Source organism: Salmo salar, chromosome 06 (genome assembly GCF_965601325.2).
Source record: "Salmo salar chromosome 06, fSalSal1, whole genome shotgun sequence".
Taxonomy (NCBI): Eukaryota; Metazoa; Chordata; class Actinopteri; order Salmoniformes; family Salmonidae; genus Salmo; species Salmo salar.
Window position 1 is genome coordinate 80,174,393 of NC_138296.1, and position 23,361 is coordinate 80,197,753.

A 23,361-nucleotide genomic window follows, 5' to 3' on the forward strand; every position below is an offset into this window, starting at 1 on the left:
CGGTACCGCTTGCCATGTGGTAGCAGAGAGATGGTGGCTATGAGACTATGGTGGCTGGAGACTTTGACAATTTTTAGGGCCATTCTCTGACACCGCCTGGTATAGAAATCCTGGATGTCAGGAAGCTTGGCCCCAGTGATGTATTGGGCTGTACGCACTACACTCTGTAGTGCCTTGTGGTCGGAGGCTGAGCAGTTGCCATATCAGACAGTGATGCACCCCACTAGGATGCTCTCGATGGTACAGCTGTAAAACCTTTTGAGGATCTGGGGACCCATGCCAACATTTTTCAGTCTCCTAAGGGGGAATAGATTTTGTCGTGCCCTTTTCACGACTGTCTTGGTGTGCTTGGACCATGTTACTTTGTTGGTGATGTGGATGCCAAGGAACTTGAAGCTGTCAACTTGCTCCACTACAGCCTCTTCGATGAGAATGGGGGCGTGTTTGGTCCTCCTTTTCCTGAAGTCCACAATCAGCTCCTTTGTCTTGATCACGTTGAGGGAGAGGTTGTTGTCCTTGCACCACATGATCAGGTCTCTGACCTCCTCCCAATAGGCTGCCTCATCATTGTCTGTGATCAGGCCGACCACTGTTGTGTCATCAGCAAACTTAATAATGGTGTTGGAGTCATGCCTGGCTGTGCAGTCATGAGTGAACAGGGAGTACAGGAGGGGACTGAGCACGCACCCCTGAGGGGCCCCCGTGTTGAGGATCAGCGTGGTGGATGTGTTGTTACCTACCCTTACCACCTGGGGGGCGGCCCGTCAGGAAGTCCAGGATCCAGCTGCAGAGGGAGGTGTTTAGTCCCAGGGTCCTTAGCTTAGTGCTGAGCTTTGAGGGCACTATGGTGTTGAATGCTGAGCTGTAGTAAATGATTAGCATTCTCACATAGGTGTTCCTTTTGTCCAGGTGTGAAAGGGCAATGTGTAGTGCAATAGAGATTGCATTGTCTGTGGATCTGTTGGTGCGGTACGCAAATTGAAGTGGGTCTAGGGTTTCTGGGATAAGGTGCTGATGTGAGCCATGACCAGCCTTTCAAAGCATTTCATGGCTACAGACGTGAGTGCCACGGGTTGGTAGTCATTTAGGCAGGTTACCTTAGTGTTCTTGGGCACAGGGACTATGGTGACCTGCTTGAAACATGTTGGTATTACAGACTCAGACAGGGAGAGGTTGAAAATGTCAGTGAAGACACTTGCAAGTTGGTCAGCGCATGCTCGGCGTACACATCCTGGTAATCTGTCTGGCCCTGCGGCCTTGTGAATGTTGACCTGTTTAAAGTTCTTACTCACATCGGCTGCGGAGAGCGTGATCACACAGTTGTCCGGAACAGCTGATGCTCTTATGTATGTTTCAGTGTTACTTGCCTTGAAGCGAGCATAGAAGTTATTGAGCTCGTCTGGTAGGCTCGTGTCACTGGGCAGCTCTCGGCTGTGCTCCCCTTTGTAGTCACTAATAGTTTGCAAGCCCTGCCACATCCGACGAGCATCGGAGCCGGTGTAGTACGATTCGATCTTAGTCCTGTATTGACACTTTGCCTGTTTGATGGTTCGTCGGAGGGCATGGCAGGATTTCTTATAAGCTGCCGGGTTAGAGTCCCGCTCCTTAAAAGCGGCAGCTCTACCCTTTAGCTTAGTGCGAATGTTGCCTGTAATCCATGGCTTCTGGTTGGGGTATGTACGTACAGTCACTGTGGGGACGACGTCCTCGATGTACTTATTGATAAAGCCAGTGACTGACGTGGTGTACTCCTCAATGCCATCGGAAGAATCCCGGAACATATTCCAGTCTGTGCTAGCAAAACAGTCCTCTAGTTTAGTATCTGCTTTATCTGACCACTTTCTGATCACAGGGTCACTGTTGTTTTGCATCATTTATTGATTTCATTTTTGTTTTCAGGCTCTCACGCTCCCTCCCTCCCACCCTCTCTCTCCCTATCTCGCTCCCTCTTTCTCCCTCTCTCCCCCATCTCTACAGTTGTGCTGATAGACAGGTTTATGATCCAGTGTGAAGTAGCTGTTCTCTCTCTCCATGGTGGCTCACCGCACAGCCTGGTAAATATGCTAATGGGCTGATGACAGCCAGGCACAAAGCATTAAACACCAACAACACAACAGAGATAGCAGTAACTAAAACAGTTTGTGTGCATCCCAAATGGAACCCTATTCCCTATATATTGCACAGCTTTTGACCAGGGCACATAGTACACTATGTAGCGAAATTGGTGCCATTTGGAGGCAGCCTTACACTTAAAACATTTTTCTTACAATATTACAATACACAAGGCCTAACCTAGTCCCCGGGCTAATTGCTAGAGAGATCGGGTTGGTGGACGAAACTACACAAGCTCCAACAGTATATTGTGGTTTAAGTGAATGGGTTTCTAAAGACACATGCATGAATACAAAAAGGCATAAGAAATATGGAAGCAAGGTTACCTACTGCACCAAGAGAAAATAACGTCCTGCTCTCCGTCTCCAGACCATGTTGTCTGACTACTTTTGTCTCCTCATTGCTATTCACACATTGGCATTCAAATATCATCAGCCATTCAATACTGCTGCCTGCCTACGACCAGCCTTGAAACCACAGCTGTAAGTGTATCTATCTGTATGGGTCTGTAAATGTATTGCATTAAATCACATCCAATTTTGTTCCTCTCCCTATTCACAACGAAAGATGTGACATTAAATATTAATGCCAAGCTGTAAATAGTGGATGAAAAAAATAGTAATTTTCCATTGGGTAAGCTATTGTTTTATTATACAGAGACATCAAACCCTTTGGTAAGGATTTTCTATTGGAACACTAAAACACTTTTAATTGAAGGTTTCTTATCCACTGTGTATAACACCGTATGTTAACAATATAGGTCCTCAAAATAAATAATTAACAGATGCACTAACTTCTATAGATATACGACGATACAGTTAATACAATTTGATTGTATACAGACCTTTGTAAGTCCGTAACAATTGTAAGAATTGTGACTCCATTTAGGAATTGCTCCTTGTCTAGTGCTGGTGAATTGTCAATGAAGTAAGTGTGCCACATGAACCTATAGAGTTCCCTTGCTTCCCTGCAGGGTTCCATTCTCCTAATTAGGTGCTGAGGATATCCCCAAGAGAGAAATGACTTCTGGGAAAAACTGAGGTTAGGAACAAAGTGGGTTTGTCACACAAAAAGAAGAGAAGCCATTTTAGATCATACAAGTACTGTATTAGGCCTATATTTGGCAGTGGTGAATACAAAGTACCAAACAAACATATCAAAGTGCCATTTTAGAGCGTGCAGTTAGTAGACCTCCATCACATGGGCTCCTGAGTGGCACAGCGGTCTAAGCCACTGCATCTCAGTGCTAGAGGCGTCATTACAGTCCCTGGTTCCATCCCGGGCTGTATCACAACCGGCCGTGTTCGGGAGTCCCAAAGGGCGGCGCAAAATTGGCCCAGCATTGTCCAGGGTTAGGGGAGGGTTTGGCAGGGGTAGGCTGTCAATGTAAAATAAGAATGTGTTCTTAACTGACTTGCCTAATTAAAGGTTAAAAAACAATCATCCACAGACACTCATGAGAGGAGCTGGGAGCCTGTGACAAATTCTGAATCATGCTTCCTGTCTCTGAGTGACTGTTTGATGTGTGAATGAACCAACAAATGAATGCTGCAATAAATCATACAATGAACGCTCCATGAATATGTCTATCTTGCTACATCAGAAAGCAATGATAAATAATAGACACACACCACACCGTGACCTGTGTGAGTGAATCTGTCGCAGTGCATGTGGGGGGGGGGGAGAGAGAGAGAGAGAGAGAGAGAGAGAGAGAGAGAGAGAGTGTGTGTGTGTGTGTGTTTGCCATTGCATGTATATCTGTGTAATGGAGAGAGAGAGAGATGGTTGCAGTGTAAAACCCCCTGCCATCTGAGCTGTTTCTCATTGGGGTTTGAAGCGGGCAGACTACTAAAGGCATCATTGTCAACAAGCTTACCTCGCCACTGTTCCTGCTTGTCAGAGTACTTAAACATTACTCGCTACAGAGATAAGTAGCCCTTTTCCTCTTCCCCCAGTCGCCTCACTAAGAATTACATGGAGGTGAAGCCTCTCCCCCTCTCTTTTTCTGCTCCCGCTCTTTCTCTCTCTCTCTCTCTCTCTCTCTCACTACATCTCTCTCTCTCTCTTTGCAATCTCTTGTGCTAATGCACATGTGGGAGGCTGCTGCTGTGAGGAGCTTTAAGGCCGCAATCACTTCACATTTGTTTCAGCGATTGATTCCCTGCCATGCAACAGCAAACGATAGAGAGCAACGGAGAGAGGGAGGAAGAGAAAGAGAGAAAGAAAGAGAGAAAGAGAGAGAGAGAGAGATAGAGGTGGAGAGAGTGAAGGAACGAGTAAGGGAACGAGGCAACAAGGGGAAGTCAGGGGATGTGAGAATAGGAGTGTGGTGCCTTGCCTAGCATCACCATGACAACAGACATCACTTCACAGGAGCAGCACTTAGAATGCCTGTGTGGGCCGGAGGAGTGACAGTCAGTCGAAGGCTGTGTGGCGCCGTTTGAGTCATCTAATCCACTCCCTGCGTTTCTCCAGCATCACTAAAAGGGTGTCCTGTGTCCCTGTTCCACTAACTTAGCTACCTCCTGAGATCAACTCTCTGTTTCTCTGTGATTTGTAAGTGTAAGTGTTTGAATGCAGTCCCTGACAGTTCAGGTTTGCACAGGCATCTCCATTCAGAATAATACATTAAAGGGGCAGAAGAGGGATTTCAGATGCAACAAAAAGCTACTATCACCATAATGATACAATGGTTATGGCTAACCTGCATTTACAATTCTATTTGATCACCACTGTTCATTAAGATGTGAATCTATTCAGCTTATAGCTGAGTGAATAACTGTCCAACTAACAAGATTTGTTAGCTGGGAAGTACTAGTCTTTGTATTGATTTGACATTCATATGAGATTGCTTTATGAAGATGATACTTGTGAAAGGCATGTGTAGAGTTTGTTGGAGTGAAGTATAGAATTGGCATTGGATTGGATTGCCATTCAAATGAGATTGCTCTATATAGATTGTTATAAGCACACGAAAAGGCCTCTCAAAAATGCATAAGCATTTCACAGAACTCTCCTTAGAATTGGTCTTATGAGACTGGAATTCTGTATGAGTAAGTTACAGAGCAGGTAAGGTAGTAGTGCAATTTTAAGTACATACGGACTACCATGTCATGTATGGATTGGCTGTTACCTAGCTTCTGTTTTTCCAACATTATACTGAGGGAACACTCCAAAGACTGGGTCTTGGGTGAACTGACATTCAATATGAGTAACTTTCACATCAGATGAGGGACTAGAAGCAATATCAGGTATGAACTGGTAGCTATCTGGATCCTGCATTCCCAGCACTGCAGATCACAGTCATCTCCTAAGAATGGCTCCAATGAGAGCTGACATTCTGTGTGAGTACGTTCCCCAGCGTGAGAGAGTAGTTGCAATCTGAGGCCCCACCAAGGGTATAGACCGTGGAGGCTCCTGAGAGGAGGAATGGAAGGACCATCCTCCTCAGTGAATTTCATAAAAATATAAATTGTGAAACATAAAACAATGTCACCAAATAATTGATTAAAACACTGTTTTGCAATGAAGGTCTACAGTAGCCTCAGCAGCACTCTGTAGGGTAGCACCATGGTGTAGTCGGAGGCTCATGATTTTCATCCCCTTCCATAGACTTACACAGTAATTATGACAACTTCTGGAGGATGTCCTCCAACCTATCAGAGCTCTTGCAGCATGAACTGACAGTATAAGTTACAGCTAGCTAGAACTACAGTGGATAAAATGTGGTGAGTAGGTGACTCAAAGAGAGAAAAAGACAATGGTTGAACAGTTTTGAACAAATTAATTTCTTCCAAAATTAAGAAGCGAGAGAGAGATATTTGTTTCTTGTATTTATTTGTTGTACTTTCACTTTCACTTAGGTAGCGAATGCAGCTAGCTAGTTTACTCAAACACCTGGCTCAAACAGAGAGGGATGCTATGTTAGCTAGCTGGCTATGGCTATCCAACACTGGAACTCTTCCAAGGCAAGGTAAGCTTTTGGTTTTATTCATTTATTGCCACCGGGGCAGCCGGTGTAACTGCTAAACTGCTTTCTGACTGTACACTGTACTGCATGATTGTAGCTGGTTTACTAACGCGTTAGTTCTAGTAGCTATGTTGACTATGATGTGACAATGATGTAGGCTGTGTCTCGCTGTTAGCGAACATGATATGAAGGTTTGGCTTGGAAAGGTTTTTTGCCTGGTCACAGACAGCTGATGTGTTGTGCACTGAAGTCCACAATCGAAGGGAAAAGGTGAGAGGAGGAGAACGTGTAGATAGTTGCGAGAAGGAATTATATATACAACTAGTAAAGTGATCATGCTGTTTGTATGTGGCTGCTATGAAAGTGAATTGTGTTTGCGTGTGATCAAGGGTGTATTCATTCCGCCGATTCTGTTCAAAAACGTTTCTTAAACAGAAGCAACTGGAAGCAAACGGAATGAAACGGGGCTAAACATACCTGAATTTGTCCAATAGAAACTCTAATTTGCAACTGTTGGACTAATGATTACAACCTAGATAAGCTAGATACAGGCAAGAGTGTGCAAGGCGGTATTGAATGTGTCACTGTCTGTGAACTTGATTATTTAAAATTATCTCGACCTGTTCACCTACATTGTAAACTTTCATTCATAGGCCAGGTTGTAGCAACTTCATGATGGGTATAGCGAAAATGTGAGTATCATGTAGTAGCCTAAACTTATCGATGTTACATTGAGCTGGGTGAATGGAATATGAATGACAATCATCCAATATGCTGTAATAGAAATAAGGCCATTCTCATTTAAAAAAATTATAATCTTCCCTCATCTTAAACAGCGCCGAACGCCACTGGTATAGACCAGTCCCCAATACGCCCACCACTTCACTGCTCTAAACTGTCTCTCTGCTGTACAGAACATCCCTCACCCTGCCCCCCCTCTCGCTCTCTCTCATTCCCCCTCTCTCTTACTCTCTCTATCATCCCTTTCCCATTCACACTTCCTGGGCTCTGTGCCAGCTGAGTGTACAGACAGGGGGACAGAGAGGGAGGAAGGGAGATAAAGAAGGGAGAGAGAAAAAGAGAGGGGAGAGATATAGAGAGAGGGGGAAAGGGAGAGAATGATAATGACAGAAAAAAGAGAGATCTTACTTTTTAACTCTGCATTGTTGGGAAAGGGCTCGTAAGTAAGCATTTCACGATAAAGTTTACACCTGTTGTAATCGGCGCATGTGACAAATAATATTTAATGACAGATCGACAGGGACAGAGAGAAAGAGAGAGAAGGATAACGACAGAGAGAGAGATAACATCCGAGAAAGAAAGCAAGTAATGTTATCTCATTACGGTAGGAAATGTGAAGGTCCCGATCCAAGAGAATTGATATAGGACTCTGTGGAGGAGGCTTTTGAGAACCAACAAAGATGGCTTTAGTTTCACTGGCGGATGCATTTGCATAGCTTAGAAGTCCAAGCGTCTGAACCAAGCCTCATGAAAAGAAACCCCAGGAATCGCAGGGACTTCAATAGCAACGCAAGAGAGGGAAAGAGGTGGTGGGGATTTCAATTGCTTCTGTGGAGCAATGGAGGGACAAGATCAGGAGGGAGCACCTCAAAGCTCAGCATCCCAAGGCAATTGTCTGTCAGAGACTGTGATGCAAAGTGAACAAACTGATCTCCAGATGAAGATGTACTTTCACTTTAATGCACAGCTACATTATCATATCATCATGTCATGTTCCTCAAAACAAGAAAAGAAGGACATATTTCTTGTTATCCTTTAGATGTACCACACATTAAGTAATTGCCACTTGAGAGTTTTGGGGAGTTTGTAGTTTGTGACTTGAAATGGAAGATGACAGTCCCAACAGAGGTACAGGAAACGTATTGTATCTCTCAAGACCAAAAGAAGACAAGTGAAACGTTTTTTTTTTATTATTTTTTAATCTAACCTTTATTTAACTAGGCAAGTCAGTTAAGAGCAAATTCTTATTTACAATGACATCCTGACAAAAGGCAAAAGGCCTCCTGCGGGGACGGGGGCTAGGGTTAAAAATATAAATTAATTAAATAAAAATATAGGACAAAACACACATCACGGCAAAAGAGACAACACTACATAAAGAGAGACCTAAGACAACAACATAGCATGGCAGCAACACATGACAACACAGCATGGTAGCAACACAACATGGCATCAGCACAGGTTACAAACATTATTGGGCACAGACAACAGCACAAAGTGCAAGAAGGTGGAGACAACAATACATCATGCAAAGCAGTCAAAACTGTCAGTAAGAGTGTCCATGATGGAGTCTTTGAATGAAGAGATGTCCAGTTTGAGTGTTTGTTGCAGCTCGTTCCAGTCACAAGCTGCAGCGAACTGAAAAGACGAGCTACCCAGGGATGTGTGTACTTTGGGGACCTTTGGGGACCGTTGAGAAGAATGAGAGAGTCACAAAGAGACACAGAAAGAGAGTGCGAGAAAGCAATAGAGAGAGAGAGAGACAGAGCGAGAGAGAGAGAGAGAGAAAGACTATAGTGTACTGCAGCCCAGCAGTTCTACCGGCCATCATGAGCACTCAATAATGAATCTGGCTGAGCCATTTAATCATCTCAGACTGCTACAAGATCATATCGACACTGAAACAGAGTCAGACTGACATCTAAAAAGCCAACAGAATACTTCAGTTCGTAGAATGATGTACAGTATCATCATAACAAATTATACATGATTTGAAAGGTATCTTGTATCATCGTAGAGAATCATCACACTCATTGTGGCATCCCTGACTGAGCAATGTTTGTCCATTTTTTCCATGGCATGTCATTCTTACCAAATTCTTCCCATTGTCCATATTAATAGAATACTGAGTATGGACATTTGACAACGTTCAATTCTGAATGTTGACTTTGAACTTTCCATTCATACCCATTTCTCTGGAGACAACCCCATACTGAAAGTGTGTTTTATACTGCTTTGAAGAGCTGCATCCTTCGCCAGAGGCTCTTCCCGACATAATGGAGCATGATCTACGGTGTATGAACGCATAAGTTCACGTCACATAAAAGTATTAGTTTACAAGCTACTGGTCTGTTTTAGCATATAGCCCTGATGCGGTCACTCATTGGCATGCACATATTATAAGCTGTGGGGCAGTGAGGATAGGGGGTTATGCGCCTTTAATTGTCTTACATCTCATGTCCACAAGATGCACCAAACTCTTTGCGTTCCGGTCTGAAGTCATTCATTGTCAGTGGAGCAGTCAGCAGAGCTACGTTGGGTGAGCGGTGCGTTCTCTTTGCGTTCCGGTCTGAAGTCATTCATTGTCAGTGGAGCAGTCAGCAGAGCTACGTTGAGTGTGCGGTGCGTTCTGTGTACCACATGCGTTAAATATTTTAAACTTGTGTGTTGCTATACAGTGCAGTGGTACAAACGGAAGTACACAAACAGACTCCTACTAGCTAGCTTTTAGCTAGTTGAAAAGCACATGTGCGTCAAGTACGGAAAATGTTGGCAAGAAATCCAGCAAAACAAAACGCATATGCATCTGGTGGACATAGGTCTTTAGTCCTTGTGAATGTTTCTAAAAAGCCACCAAGGATTTCCTTCTTCCCTCTTTCTCTCTCTCTCTCTCTTTCTCTCTCTCTCTCTTTCTCCCCACCCTCTCTCTATAGGCAATATACAGTTGAATTCGGAAGTTTACACACACCATAGCCAAATAAATTTAAACTCAGTTTTTCACAATTCCTGACATTCAATCCAAGTAAAAATTCCCTGTCTTAGGTCAGTTAGGATCACCACTTTATTTTAAGAATGTGAAATGTCAGAATAATACTAGAGAGAATGGGTCAGTGGGTCAGATGTTTACATACACTCAATTAGTATTTGGTAGCATTGTCTTTAAATTGTTTAACTTGGGTCAAACATTTTGGGTAGCCTTCCACAAGCTTCCCACAATAAATTGGGTTCATTTTGGCCCATTCCTCCTGATAGAGCTGGTATAACGGAGTCAGGTTTGTAGGCCTCCTTGCCCGCACACACTTTTTCAGTTCTACCCACAAATGTTCTATAGGATTGAGGTCAGGGCTTTGTGATGGCTATTCCAATACCTTGACTTTGTTGTCCTTAAGCCATTTTGTTGTCCTTAAGCCATGACCCCAAGCCAAGTATGCCATCTATTTTGTGAAGTACACCAGCAAAGCAAAGTGCACTGCAGTAAAGCAAACCCATAACATGACGCTGCCACCCCCGTGCTTCACAGTTGGGAAGGTGTTCTTCGGCTTGCAAGCCTCCCCCTTTTTCCTCCAAACATAACGATGGTCATTATGGCCAAAAAGTTATATTTTTGTTTCATCAGACCAGAGGACATTTCTCCAAAAAGTACAATCTTTTGTGGTTATGACGATATCTTGTCTAGGGCCAGTGGGACGATTTCGTCCCACCTACGTAACAGCCAGTGGAATCCCGTGGCGCGTTATTCAAATACCTTAGAAATGCTATTACTTCAATTTCTCAAACATATGACTATTTTAAAGACAAGACTCTCGTTAATCTAACCACACTGTCCGATTTCAAAAAGGCTTTACAACGAAAGCAAAACATTAGATTATGTCAGCAGAGTACCCAGCCAGAAATAATCAGACACCCATTTTTCAAGCTAGCATATAATGTCACATAAACCCAAACAACAGCTAAATGCAGCACTAACCTTTGATGATCTTCATCAGATGACACACCTAGGACATTATGTTATACAATACATGCATGTTTTGTTCAATCAAGTTCATATTTATATCAAAAACCAGCTTTTTACATTAGCATGTGACGTTCAGAACTAGCATACTTCCGCTGAATTTACTAAATTACTCACGATAAACGTTCACAAAAAACATAACAATTATTTTAAGAATTATAGATACAGAACTCCTCTATGCACTCGCTATGTCCAATTTTAAAATAGCTTTTCGGTGAAAGCACATTTTGCAATATTCTGAGTAGATAGCCCGGCATCACAGGGCTAGCTATTTAGACACCCAGCAAGTTTAGCACTCACCAAAGTCAGATTTACTATAAGAAAAATGTTATTACCTTTGCTGTTCTTCGTCAGAATGCACTCCCAGGACTTCTACTTCAATAACAAATGTTGGTTTGGTTCAAAATAATCCATAGTTATATCCAAATAGCGGCGTTTTGTTCGTGCGTTCAAGACACTATCCGAAGTGTAAATAAGGGTCACGCGCACGACGCATTTCGTGACAAAAAAATTCTAAATATTCCATTACCGTACTTCGAAGCATGTCAACCGCTGTTTAAAATCAATTTTTATGCAATTTTTCTCGGAAAAAAGCGATAATATTCCGACCGGGAAAGTGTGTTTACGTTCAAAGAGAGAGAAAATAAAAGCATGGGATCCCCTTGTGCACGAGCCTGAGTCTCATAGTACTCTGACCGGCCACTATCCAAACGCGCTAATGTTTTTCAGCCAGGAGCTGCCTCGATATCATTCAGCTTTTTCCCGGGTTCTGAGAGCCTATGGGAGCCGTAGGAAGTGTCACGTTACATCAAAGATCCTCAGTCTTCAATAAACAGAGCCAAGAAGAACAAGAACTTGTCAGACAGGCCACTTCCTGTAAGGAATCTCTCAGGTTTTTGCCTGCCATATGAGTTCTGTTATACTCACAGACACCATTCAAACAGTTTTAGAAACTTTAGGGTGTTTTCTATCCAAAGCCAATAATTATATGCATATTCTAGTTACTGGGCAGGAGTAGTAACCAGATTAAATCGGGTACGTTTTTTATCCGGCCGTGCAAATACTGCCCCCTATCCCCAACAGGTTAAAGGACTCGTTTTACTGTGGATATAGATACTTTTGTACCTGTTTTCTCCAGTATCTTCACAAGGTCCTTTGCTGTTGTTCTGGGATTGATTTGTACTTTTCGCACCAAAGTACGTTCATCTCTAGGAGACAGAATGCGTCTCCTTCCTGAGCGGTATGATGGCTGCGTGGGCCCATGGTGTTTATACATATGTACTATTGTTTGTACAGATGAACGTGGTACCTTCAGGCTTTTGAAAATTGCTCCCATGGATGAACCAGACTTGTGGAGGTCTACCATTTTTTGTCTGAGGTCTTGGCTGATATCTTTTGATTTTCCCATGATGTCAAGCAAAAAAGGCACTGAGTTTGAAGGTAGGCCTTGAAATACATTCACAGGTTCACCTCCAATTGACTCAAATGATGTCAATTAGCCTATCAGAAGCTTCTAAAGCCATGACATCATTTTCAGGAATTTTCCAAACTGTTTAAAGACACAGTCAACTTAGTGTAAGCTTAGTGTAAGCTTAGTGTAAGCTTCTAACCCACTGGAATTGTGATACAGTCAATTATAAGTGAAATAATCTGTCTGCAAACACTTGTTGTAAAAATGACTTGTGTATATGTCCTAACCGACTTGCCAAAACTATAGTTTGTTAACAAGAATTTTGTGGAGTGGTTTTAATGACTCCAACCTAAGTGTATGTAAACTTCTGACTTCAACTGTGTGTTTCTCTCTCTCTATTGAAGGCATGTGATAGCTCATTACCCAATGGGGGATAATATATATGAGCCCATCCGCTCTGCCCTGGGGAATCGGGTTGGTCATCACCCCTTTTCTTTCCCTCTGTTCTGTCTTTACCAGAAGAGACAAGAGCACAAACAATTCCATCAAGGAATTCTCTCTCTCTCTCTCTCTCTTCCTTCAACCGAGGGCTACTGTTCAGTGTTGATGTCAATTGGCAGACTTGTAGTCTCATGGAGGAAGTCTCCCTGTGCTCCATAACAAGCATTATGGGACATTATTTATTTAATGAGGGAGGATCTGCCTGTTGATGTACATGGGTATGGAGAGAATGCTCACATCATGGCAGAATGCTATAAGGCCTATGAGTTAATGGCTTTGATATGGCATGCGTTTGATTAATTCTGATGGTAAGAGAGAGTGAGAGCTTGTGTATGTATATCTTGGATTAGGTAATTGGCTTTAGAATATCCTGATGGTAAATTGCCAGTGTTATAAAGGTCTTGAATAGTGAATAGGTCTTGAATAGGCTTTTATACTGTAATATATGGTAAAAACATGTGCAAATGTGACAACAAAAGGAACCAATCTCTTGTGTCAGTGTGTGGGATTCATTCACACCATACCATGTCATAGCCCAATTTAACCCTCCTGTTGTGTTTGTTTCATGTTAATTAATTCTGTGTTCCCGGTCCAAAATGACCGCCCCATTATAGCTAATTATAAATCCATAATAATACATATATTATCACCTGACGTTGTGTTAAGATCTTTTTATCAACTTAAGGTCTTGTGAACATTACAAGTTTTGAACTTCTATTTGCTATTTATGGCCTGTAGGCCTCATTGACCTGAGCTCATACATCTCGTTTTTGACAACCAAAAAAACACACAATGTATGGATTACAATGTATGGATCACACATGCATGTGGGGGTCTGGGAGAAGAAGTGTGTCCATCTGATGAATGGCCATGTGCCTGAACTCAATTTTTCCCGGTCATGACCGGGAACACCACAGGTGTACAAAAGTTAAATAAAACACTCACATGTTTATGTAAATGATCAAAATGTATTTCGTGTGTTCAGATGCCCTGTGTGGACAAAGTCATGGAACCTTATGACAATCAGATTAAATGAACTACATTTTTCAGAGAGAATACTTGTAATTGGTTCAATTCGACCGGAACACAGCAGGAGGGTTAAGTTGCGCTAATTGCAAGTTTATTACAATGTAAGAAATCATCAATCAACAGGTGTTCCCTGCTTCTTTTCCAGTTAGCTAACCTGTCCATGCACCTTCTAGCACCATAGGCTTTGGATAAGACCAAATCTATGGAATGGTGCCTAAACATGGATAATGGCATAGCATCACCATATTGTTGTCATCACCACGCCTGAGTGGCTTTCTTTCTTTCTGGTCCTGACGAGAAAAGAAAAACTGTCTTCTGCACTGTTCAACCAATCCAGTAAATGTGGAGGAGGAGTTAAGATGGAGTGTTGTCTTGTTAACGTCCAAAAGCGGAAGTCACGTCACAGGCTCTCTTTCCATTTCCCTTGAAAACGGGATGCATCTGGTTTCTACCTCCTGATGAGGGTGGTCTCTACTTGACACCCTATAGTCTGACAGCAGCTTCCTCATTGGTCAACGGCAGTAGCAACGTACAATAGTATCATACAGCACCAGTCACATTGAGTGTATGATACACAGTGATAAGGTATATAACGTAATAGCGCCGGAGGGGATGGCTCCTGTTTTAAGGGCTCCTAAGCAACTGTGCTATTTTGTTCGTATTTCACATTGTTTGTAACTCATTTTGTACATAATGTTGCTGCTACCATCTCTTATGACTGAAAAGAGCTCCTGGACATCAGAACAGCGAGTACTCACCTCGAACTGGATGAAGATTTTTTCTTTAATGAGTACAACAGAATGGATATACTGCTCTTTCGAGACCAGGCCCAAATCCTCGTCATCCGCGTGAAGAAAAGACAGAGAAAAGGGGGGAGGAGGGCCGGGTGCCTTGTGAGAATTTGCCGGCGAGTAGGCAAGCCAACACTACCCTCCGTATTATTGGGCAAAGTGCAATCATTGGAAAATAAACTGGACAATTTATGATTAAAACTATCTGACCAACGGGAGAGTAATATCTTATGTTTCACCGAGTCGTGGCTAAACGACGACATGGATAATATAGAGCTGGCTGGGTTTTCCATGCATCGGCAGGACAGAGCAGCTACTGTGCGTCTGGTAAGACGAGGGGCGGGTGTGTGTCTATTTGTCAATAACTGTTGGTGCGTGATGTCTAATATTAAAGAAGTTTTGAAGTATTGCTCGCCTGAGGTTTTACCACCACAAACCGATGCTGGCACTAAAACCGTAGTCAGCCATAAGGCCATAAGCAAACAAAAAGCGGTGCTCCAAGTGGCCGGGAACATTAATGCAGGCAAATTTAAATCCTTTTTACCTCATTTCTACCAGCATGTCACATGGGCAACCAGAGGAAAAACAACTCAGATTACCTTTACTCCACACACAAAGACGCATACAAAGATCTCCCTCGCCCTCTATTTGGCAAATCTGAACATAATTATATCCTCATGATTCCTGCTTACAAGCAGAAATTAAAACAGGAAGTACCAGTGACTCGCTCAATACGGAAGTGGTCAGATGACACAGATGCTACGCTACAGGACTGTTTTGCTAGCACAGACTGGAATATGTTACGGGATTCCTCCAATGGCATTGAGGAGTATATCACCTCAGTCAGCGGCTTTGTCAATAAGTGCATCGACGACGTCGTCCCCACAGTGACTGTACGTACATATCTCAACCAGCGCACCAGTCCCTCCTGCAGCAAAGCAACCCCACAACATGATGCTGCCAACACTGTGCTTCACGGTTAGTATGGTGTTCTTCGTCTTGCAAGCCTCCCCCTTTTTCCCCCAAACAAAACGATGGTCATTATGGCCAAACAGTTCTATTTTTGTTTCATCAGACCAGAGGACATTTCTCCAAAAAGTACGATATTTTTCCCCATGTGCAGTTGCAAACCCTAGTCTGGCTTTTATATGGTGGTTTTGGAGCAGTGGCTTCTTCCTGGCTGAGCAGCCTTTCAGGTTATGTTGATATAGGACTAGTTTTACTAGGGATATAGATACTTTGGTACCTGTTTCCTCCAGCATCTTCACAAGGTCTTTTGCTGTTGTTCTGGGATTGATTTGCACTTTTTGCACCAAAGTACGTTCATCTCTAGGAGACAGAACGCGTCTCCTTTCTGAGTGGTATGACGGCTGCGTGGTCCCATGGTGTTTATACTTACTGTTTGTACAGATGAATGTGGTACCTTCAGGCTTTTGGAAATTTCTCCCAAGGATGAACCAGACTTGTGGAGGTCTACACATTTTTTTCTGAGGTCTTGGCTGATTTCTTTAGATTTTCCCATGATGTCAAGCAAAGAGGCACTGAGTTTGAAGGTAGGACTTGAAATTCATCCACGGGTACACCTCCAATTGACTCAAATGATGTCAATAAGCCTATCAGATGTTTCTAAAGCCATGACATAATTTTCTGGAATTTTCCAAGCTGTTTAAAGGCACAGTCAACTTAATGTATGTAAACTTCTGACCCACCAGAATTGTGATACAGTGAATAATAAGTGAAATAATCTGTCTGTAAACAATTGTTGGAAAAATGACTTGTGTCATGCACAAAGTAGATGTCCTAACCGACTTGCCAAAACTATAGTTTGTTAACAAGAAATTTGTGAAGTGGTTGAAAAACGAGTTTTAATGACTCCAACCTAAGTGTATGTAAACTTCCGACTTCAACTGTAAATACTACATTTAAATAAGTATTCAGACCCTTTGGTCAGTACCTTGTTGAAGCACATTTGGCAGCGATTACAGCCTCGAGTCTTCTTGGATATGATGTCTCAAGCTTGGCAGACCTGTATTTGGGGAGTTTTTCCCATTCTTCTCTGCAGATCCTCTCAAGCTCTGTCTGGTTGAATGGGGAGTGTCACCGCACAGCAAATTTCAGGTCTCTCCAGAGATGTTCGATCGGGTTCAAGCCCGGGCTCTGGCTGGGCCACTCAAGAAGGACATTCAGAGACTTGTAACGAAGACAGTCCTGCGTTGTCTTGGCTGTGTGCTTAGGGTTGTTGTCCTATTGGAAGGTTAACCTTTGCCCCAGTCTGAGGTCCTGAGTGCTCTTGAGCAGGTTTTCATCAACGATCTCTCTCTGTATTTTGCTCTGTTCATCTTTCCCTCGATCCTGCCTAGTCTCCTAGTCCCTGCCGCTGAAAAACATCCACACAGCATGATACTGCCATCACCATGCTTCACCGTAGGGATGGTGCCATGTTTCCTCCAGACGTGACGCTTGGCATTCAGACCAAAGAGTTCAATCTTGTTTTCATCAGACCAGAAGATCTTGTTTCTTATGGTCTGAGAGTCCTTTAGGTGCCTTTTGGCAAACTCAAAGCGGGATGTCATTGTGTGCCTTTTACTGAGGAGTAGCTTCCATCTGGCCAGTCTACCATAAAGGCCTGATTGGTGGAGTGCTGCAGAGATGGTTGTCCTTCTGGAAGATTCTCCCTTCTCCACAGAGGAGCTCTGTCAGAGTGACCATCGGGTTCTTGGTCACCTCCCTGACCAAGGCCCTTCTCCACCGATTGCCGAGTTTGGCCGGCCGGCCAGCTCTAGGAAGAGTCTTGGTGATTCCAAACTTCTTCCATTTAGGAATGTTGGGGACCTTCAATGCTGAACACATTTTTTGGTACCCTTTCCCAGATCTGTGCCTCGACACAATCCTGTCTCGGAGCTCTACGGACAATTCCTTTGACCTCATGGCTTGGTTTTTGTTCTGACATGCTCTGTCAACTGTGGGACTTTATATAGACAGGTGTGTGCCTTTCCAAATCATGTCCAATCAGTTGAATTTACCACAGGTGGACTCCAATCAAGTTGTAGAAACATCTCAAGGATGATCAATGGAAACAGGATGCACCTGAGCTCAATTTCGAGTCTCATAGCAAAGGGTGTGAATTCTTATGTAAATAAGGTATTTCTGTTTTTTATTTTTAATACATTTGCAAACATTTCTTAACCTGTCTGGGCCAGTGGGACGCTTGCGTCCCACCCTAATCAACAGCCAGTGGAATCGCGTCGCGCTAAATGCAAAACCTCATAAATGCTATAACTTCAATTTCTCAAACATATGACTATTTTACACCGTTTTATAGATACACCTCTCCTGAATCGAACCACGTTGTCCGATTTCAAAAAGGCTTTACAGCAAAAGCAAAACATTAGATTATGTCAGCAGAGTACCCAGCCAGAAATAATCACACAGCCATTTTCAAAGCAACTAGCATGCATCACAAATACCCAAAACACAGCTAAATGCAGCACTAACCTTTGACAACCTTCATCAGATGACACTCCTAGGACATCATGTTACACAACACATGCATTTTTTGTTCGATAAAGTTCATATTTATGTATAAAAACAGCATTTTACATCGGCGCATGACGTTCAGAAAATCTTTTCCCTCAAATGCTTCCGATGATCAGCGCTACAATTTACAAAATTACTATTCGAAAACATTGTTAAAATGTAATATTGTCATTCAAAGACTTATAGATTAACATGTCTTGAATGCCATCTCTTTGCCAGATTTAAAAATAACTTTACTGGGAAATCACACTTTGCAATAAACGACGTGGTGTGCCCAGAAAAAAAGTCTATGTTGGAGGCATCTTGGAACGATCAACCATCAAAAATACTATTGTAAATAATCCCTTACCTTTGATTATCTTTATCAGAAGGCACTTCTAGGAATCCCAGGTCCATAACAAATGTAGTTTTGTTCAAAAAAGTTAATAATTTATGTCCCAATAGTGTTAGCGCGCTCCGAAGGCTAGTAAAAATGTACCGTGTGCGTCTGACTTGTCGTCAGGAATGAGCAAAAAATATATATTTAAGTTCGTTCAAACATGTCAAACGTTGTATAACATAAATCTTTAGGGGCTTTTTCAACCAGGGCTTCAATAATATTCCATTGGGACGGTTGCATTGTCTTTCAAAAGGTTTCGAAAAGGGAGAGTACCCATGGGCGCCGACGTCACAATGGTAATGGCCCATCCCCTGTGACCAAGGTAAACATCCTCTCTTTCAGTCAATTTTGATGGTAGGAGGCTCAAACCACTTTGTAAAGACTGGGGACATCTAGTGGAAGCCATAGGAAGTGCTAAATGAATTGCAAGCCCCTGTGTGTTTCAATGGCAAATGTTTGAAGTGATATCCACACATCAGATTTCAGTTTCCTGTCAGGATTTGTCTCAGGGTTTTGACTGCCATATGAGTTCTGTTATACTCACAGACACCATTCAAACAGTTTTAGAAACTTTAGGGTGTTTTCTATCCATATTCTAGTTACTGGGCAGGAGTAGTAACCAGATTAAATCGGGTACGTTTTTTTATCCAGCTGTGCAAATACTGCCCCCTGTCCCTAACAGGTTAAAACCTGTTTTCAATTTGTCATTGATGAGGGGAAAAAATAATTTAATCAATTTTAGAATAAGGCTGTAACGGAACAAAATGTGGAAAAAGTCAAGGGGTCTGAATACTTTTTGAATGCACTCTACATGCCTGCTTGGTAATGTCATGTATTACATCCACATAACCAGTCTCTATTGAACCCCTCAGTCTGACTGAACCTCTAATCTGGATAATGCCACTAGCACACAGCATGCCTGTTTACCACCAGTATCCATCAGACAGTCTTGAACCCCTGGTATGACCAGAGCTTTCACTCTGGTCTACAATATTCTCTCAGGTCACTGCCACTGGTAGCAACAGCTGCAGGTCAGTGGTGTCTGCCCCCATGTATCCAGCTCTGCTCGGGGGTGAGGTGGCTTCACTCGCTCATATGATTCATATTAATGCCATAGAACAGTGAGTGCACCTCCGCTGTCAACACACACGTCTTTTCAGCCCAGGCAGCATCAGTGCCACTGGTTGAACACTCCTCTGTGTGTGTGTGTGTGTGTGTGTGTGTGTGTGTGTGTGTGTGTGTGTGTGTGTGTGTGTGTGTGTGTGTGTGTGTGTGTGTGTGTGTGTGTGTGTGTGTGTGATATGCTTATACAGTACATTATTTAAATAGCATTCATGTTGGTGAATACCAAATATTTATACTTTAAAGTGATCTTGACAGTTAAGACTCGCTCAATGCAATCCAATGTGACGGCGACATTGTCTGAATCTAGAAACGTAACACATTATACACATGGGTAAGATACAGGTAACTGACAAAATAAAGGAAAATCTTGAGTAAATGAGGGATACAAAGCAGGTGCATCCACACAGGTGTGGTTCCTCAGTTAATTAAGCAATTAACATCATACTTAGGGTCATGTATAAAAAGGCCAAGTTGCCCATTATTTTGTCTATTTATAGTGGAGGAATGTTCACATCCCTCCAACAGAGTTTCAGACACTTGTAGAATCTATGCCAAGATGATTTGAAGCTGTTCTGGCAGCTCCTTTATTTTGGCAGTACATAGAAGCCCTCAAGATGCATCAACATCTACATATCATATCGTCACCAACAACGAAGGAAACCAATCGACTGTGATAATCGTTTAGCTATATTAGAACACCAGAAATAATTTGTGATGGAGTTGATGGGAATTTGACAGCTTGCGATATATTCGCTGTTCAATAACCTGGTGCGGGTCACTAACCAGTGGTTGATAGACAGCTCGTGGCTCTCTCTTCTATAAGTCATTCATTCGGCAGGTAGCCTAGAGGTCAGAGTGTTGGACTAGTAACTGAAACGGTTGCAAGATCGAATCCCCGAGCTGACAAGGTAAAAATCTGTCGTTTTGCCCCTGAACAAGGCAATTAAGAACAAATTCGTATTTTCAATGAAGGCTCACTGTGTGATTTACAGGCAAAGTGATGAAGTTGAGTCCGCAATTCAGAATTCCACATCCTGTTACGATCTGTCTCGGGGTTTTGACTGCCATATGAGTTCTGTTATACTCACAGACACCATTCAAACAGTTTTAGAAACTTTAGGGTGTTTTCTATTCACAAGTATTAATTATATGCATATCCTAGCTTCTGAGTTTGAGTAGGAGGCCGTTTAAAATGGGCACCATTTTTTTTCAAAAATCGCTGTAGCGCCCCCTATCCTAGGCGACCGTCAAGAGGTTAACTGACTTGCCTAGTTAAATAAAGGTAAAACATTTTTTTTTTATATATATAATAATTAAACTCCTCGTGCAACAGCAACACTATGTTTCTATTGAGAATGCACTGGCGGCTAGCATGCGGCCGTGACACCTCCTCCCTTTTGTAGGCCTGCTGATCAATTTATCCCCCAAGTTTTTTTTTGCACTTTTTGGGGGGAACTCAAATGCTTTACAATAATCGAATACAAAAGGTGCAATTTCAAAATGTGTTTGCGCATCAGCAGTTTTTCTATTGTTATGTAAATCACTGACAGTCACTCAATTAGCCCATGTCAGCTAACATGTTTTAGATTGGTAAATGAGTCTAGTGGCCAGCTATCTAAACGTGTAGTAAGCATGGTCAAACTACCAATCTGGGTCTCATTGATAATTCGATATCATGTTAAAAACTGCAAAAAATTGTCTCCACCCTATGGCAAAATGTGTAGAATTGCAGAAAATTGGCTGTAGAACTGCAGACCAATGAACCACTGCAGCCCCTCAAGATGAGTTCCGATTTTTTTGCGGCCCCAACCCCCATTAAAGTTGCAATTATGGGCGCAAATCTTACAAGGTCACGTTCCTTGCAACCTGTTGGAGGAAGAGGCACACTTACCGTACACTCCTTGGCAACTGATGCCCTCCAGTAACAGCGTCAGGATCCCCAAAACAGATATTATTAGATCCATCCTTTACGTTAGTCTCAACATATCCAGCTCTCAAAGACAAGAAGTCCTTTCCGGGTTGACGAAAGAGGTTGGAGAAGCGATGGAACTCGCGTGTATAGATAGAACACCACTGCCGCTCCAATCCTCCAATGTTCTGAATGCGTTGCAACGGTCATTTATGAACGCCAAAAGCTAAAAGGCGCGTTTTCACCTCAGTACACTGTCACAATAAATCAAGTGCTGACGAATTAATTTGCAAAAGCGGTGTGCTGCTTGTATACTGAGCCAGTGGATGTCTTGGCGGTTCTGTAGCAAACAGAGAGCCAGGGAAGAGAGAAGGTGCACAGCAGAAGACTACCGCCCTAGCCCAAAGACACTCAGTGATGACAGTGGATCGAATAGGCTGCTTCAGGTAGGTGGGACCCAATAATGATGTCTATTCAGTCCCGTCCGTCACGTTGGTGATACCCTCGGAGCTCCTCACTGAGTGGTCAAACTGATGCTCCTGGCTGCAGAATGGTTGAGATGATATCCAGGGACATGGCTCCTCAGCGGTTCCAGTGGTTGTCATGTCTTGTTTAGATAGAATACATGAACTGTCAAGTGTTTAAAGCGCTGTCATTTGAATCCCATCGAGACTCTATGCAATTTCGCTGCTCGGGGAAAAAACGGTTGCCTGCTGCTACAAGCCGTTGAGTTATTGAACCGCGATGTTGCTTCAGGGGCTAGCTGGTGCGCTCGCTCACTAACGGCTACATCACGACTTCCGACACCGTGCGCGAGTCATCTCTGGTGGGGATGTAGAGGTGGGTGAGTCCGGTATAGGGGGGGAGAGATTCCTGCGATGATTCTGGTGTAGAATAAAATGAGGAGCTTCTCGTCTGCTCACTTCCCAATCCCACTTTGTAGGATAACGGTGTTTTACCGGCTGGATTGGCGGCTACGGGGCGACCTGAGCGTCAGTCACGTTGCGCAATACGTGCTGCGCTGCTACAGAGACCGAGCGGCACTGCAACCGGTCTCTCGCTACGTCAAGGAGTGCGTGACTTCCAGCCCTCATCTGTATGGAAGGCTACGCGCAGCGTCGGGCGAGGCGTGTGTGTGTGTGAGCGCAGCTGCTGGATTGAGAGAGAGAGAGAGAGAGAGAGAGAGAGAGAGAGAGAGAGAGAGACAGAGAGAGAGAGAGAGAGAGAGAGAGAGAGAGAGAGAGAGAGAGAGAGAGAGAGAGAGAGAGAGAGAGAGAGACTCATTGGGATTCAGTGGAGATAACTGAACTCTGCAATCAACAGCAAACATCTCGAGATGACCAGTCATATTCCAACATATCTATTCCCTTCTCTATAGTGAAAGCTCTTTCTTTGATTGTAGCCTTCATCAGGTGATTGGCAGTACAAAAGGGCTACTGATGTAACTTTCAGAATTGTCATGGGTCTACAGGGGTCTCAAACGAGATATATATTCATGCTACATCACCCTACTTTTCTGCTGCAAAGAGGCAGGAGGAGAAGACCACAGCCCCAAAACACCTGCATGCAAACTGGTACGCGCACTCACGCACGTTTTCACGCTCTCTCTCTTTCTAGCGCTCTCTCTCGCTCTCTTTCTCTCTCTCTCTCTCTCTCTCTCTCTCTCTCTCACACACACACGCGTTCATGTTTTAACCCTATCCCATGTTACGAGAACGTCTAATTCTGCAGAGAATGTGAATGCTTACATACTCACGTTTTCTCTCTCTCTCTCTCTCTCTCTCTCTCTCTCTCACACACACACACACACACACACACACACACACACACACACACACACACAC

At 43.2% G+C, this 23,361-nt stretch overlaps 1 protein-coding gene across 2 annotated transcripts in view; it reads right to left on the reverse strand.

The window, feature by feature from the left end:
• Positions 1-22,612, reverse strand: part of LOC106608081 (MAM domain-containing glycosylphosphatidylinositol anchor protein 2) — a 396,771-nt gene extending 374,159 nt beyond the window's left edge. For both annotated transcript variants that reach the window (XM_014205779.3, XM_014205777.3), the window contains exon 1: positions 21,500-22,612. In XM_014205779.3, coding sequence (XP_014061254.3) covers positions 21,500-21,572 — 73 coding nt within the window. In that variant the 5' untranslated portion in view covers positions 21,573-22,612. The remainder of the gene's footprint in view (positions 1-21,499) is intronic.
• Positions 22,613-23,361: the final 749 nt, after the last annotated feature.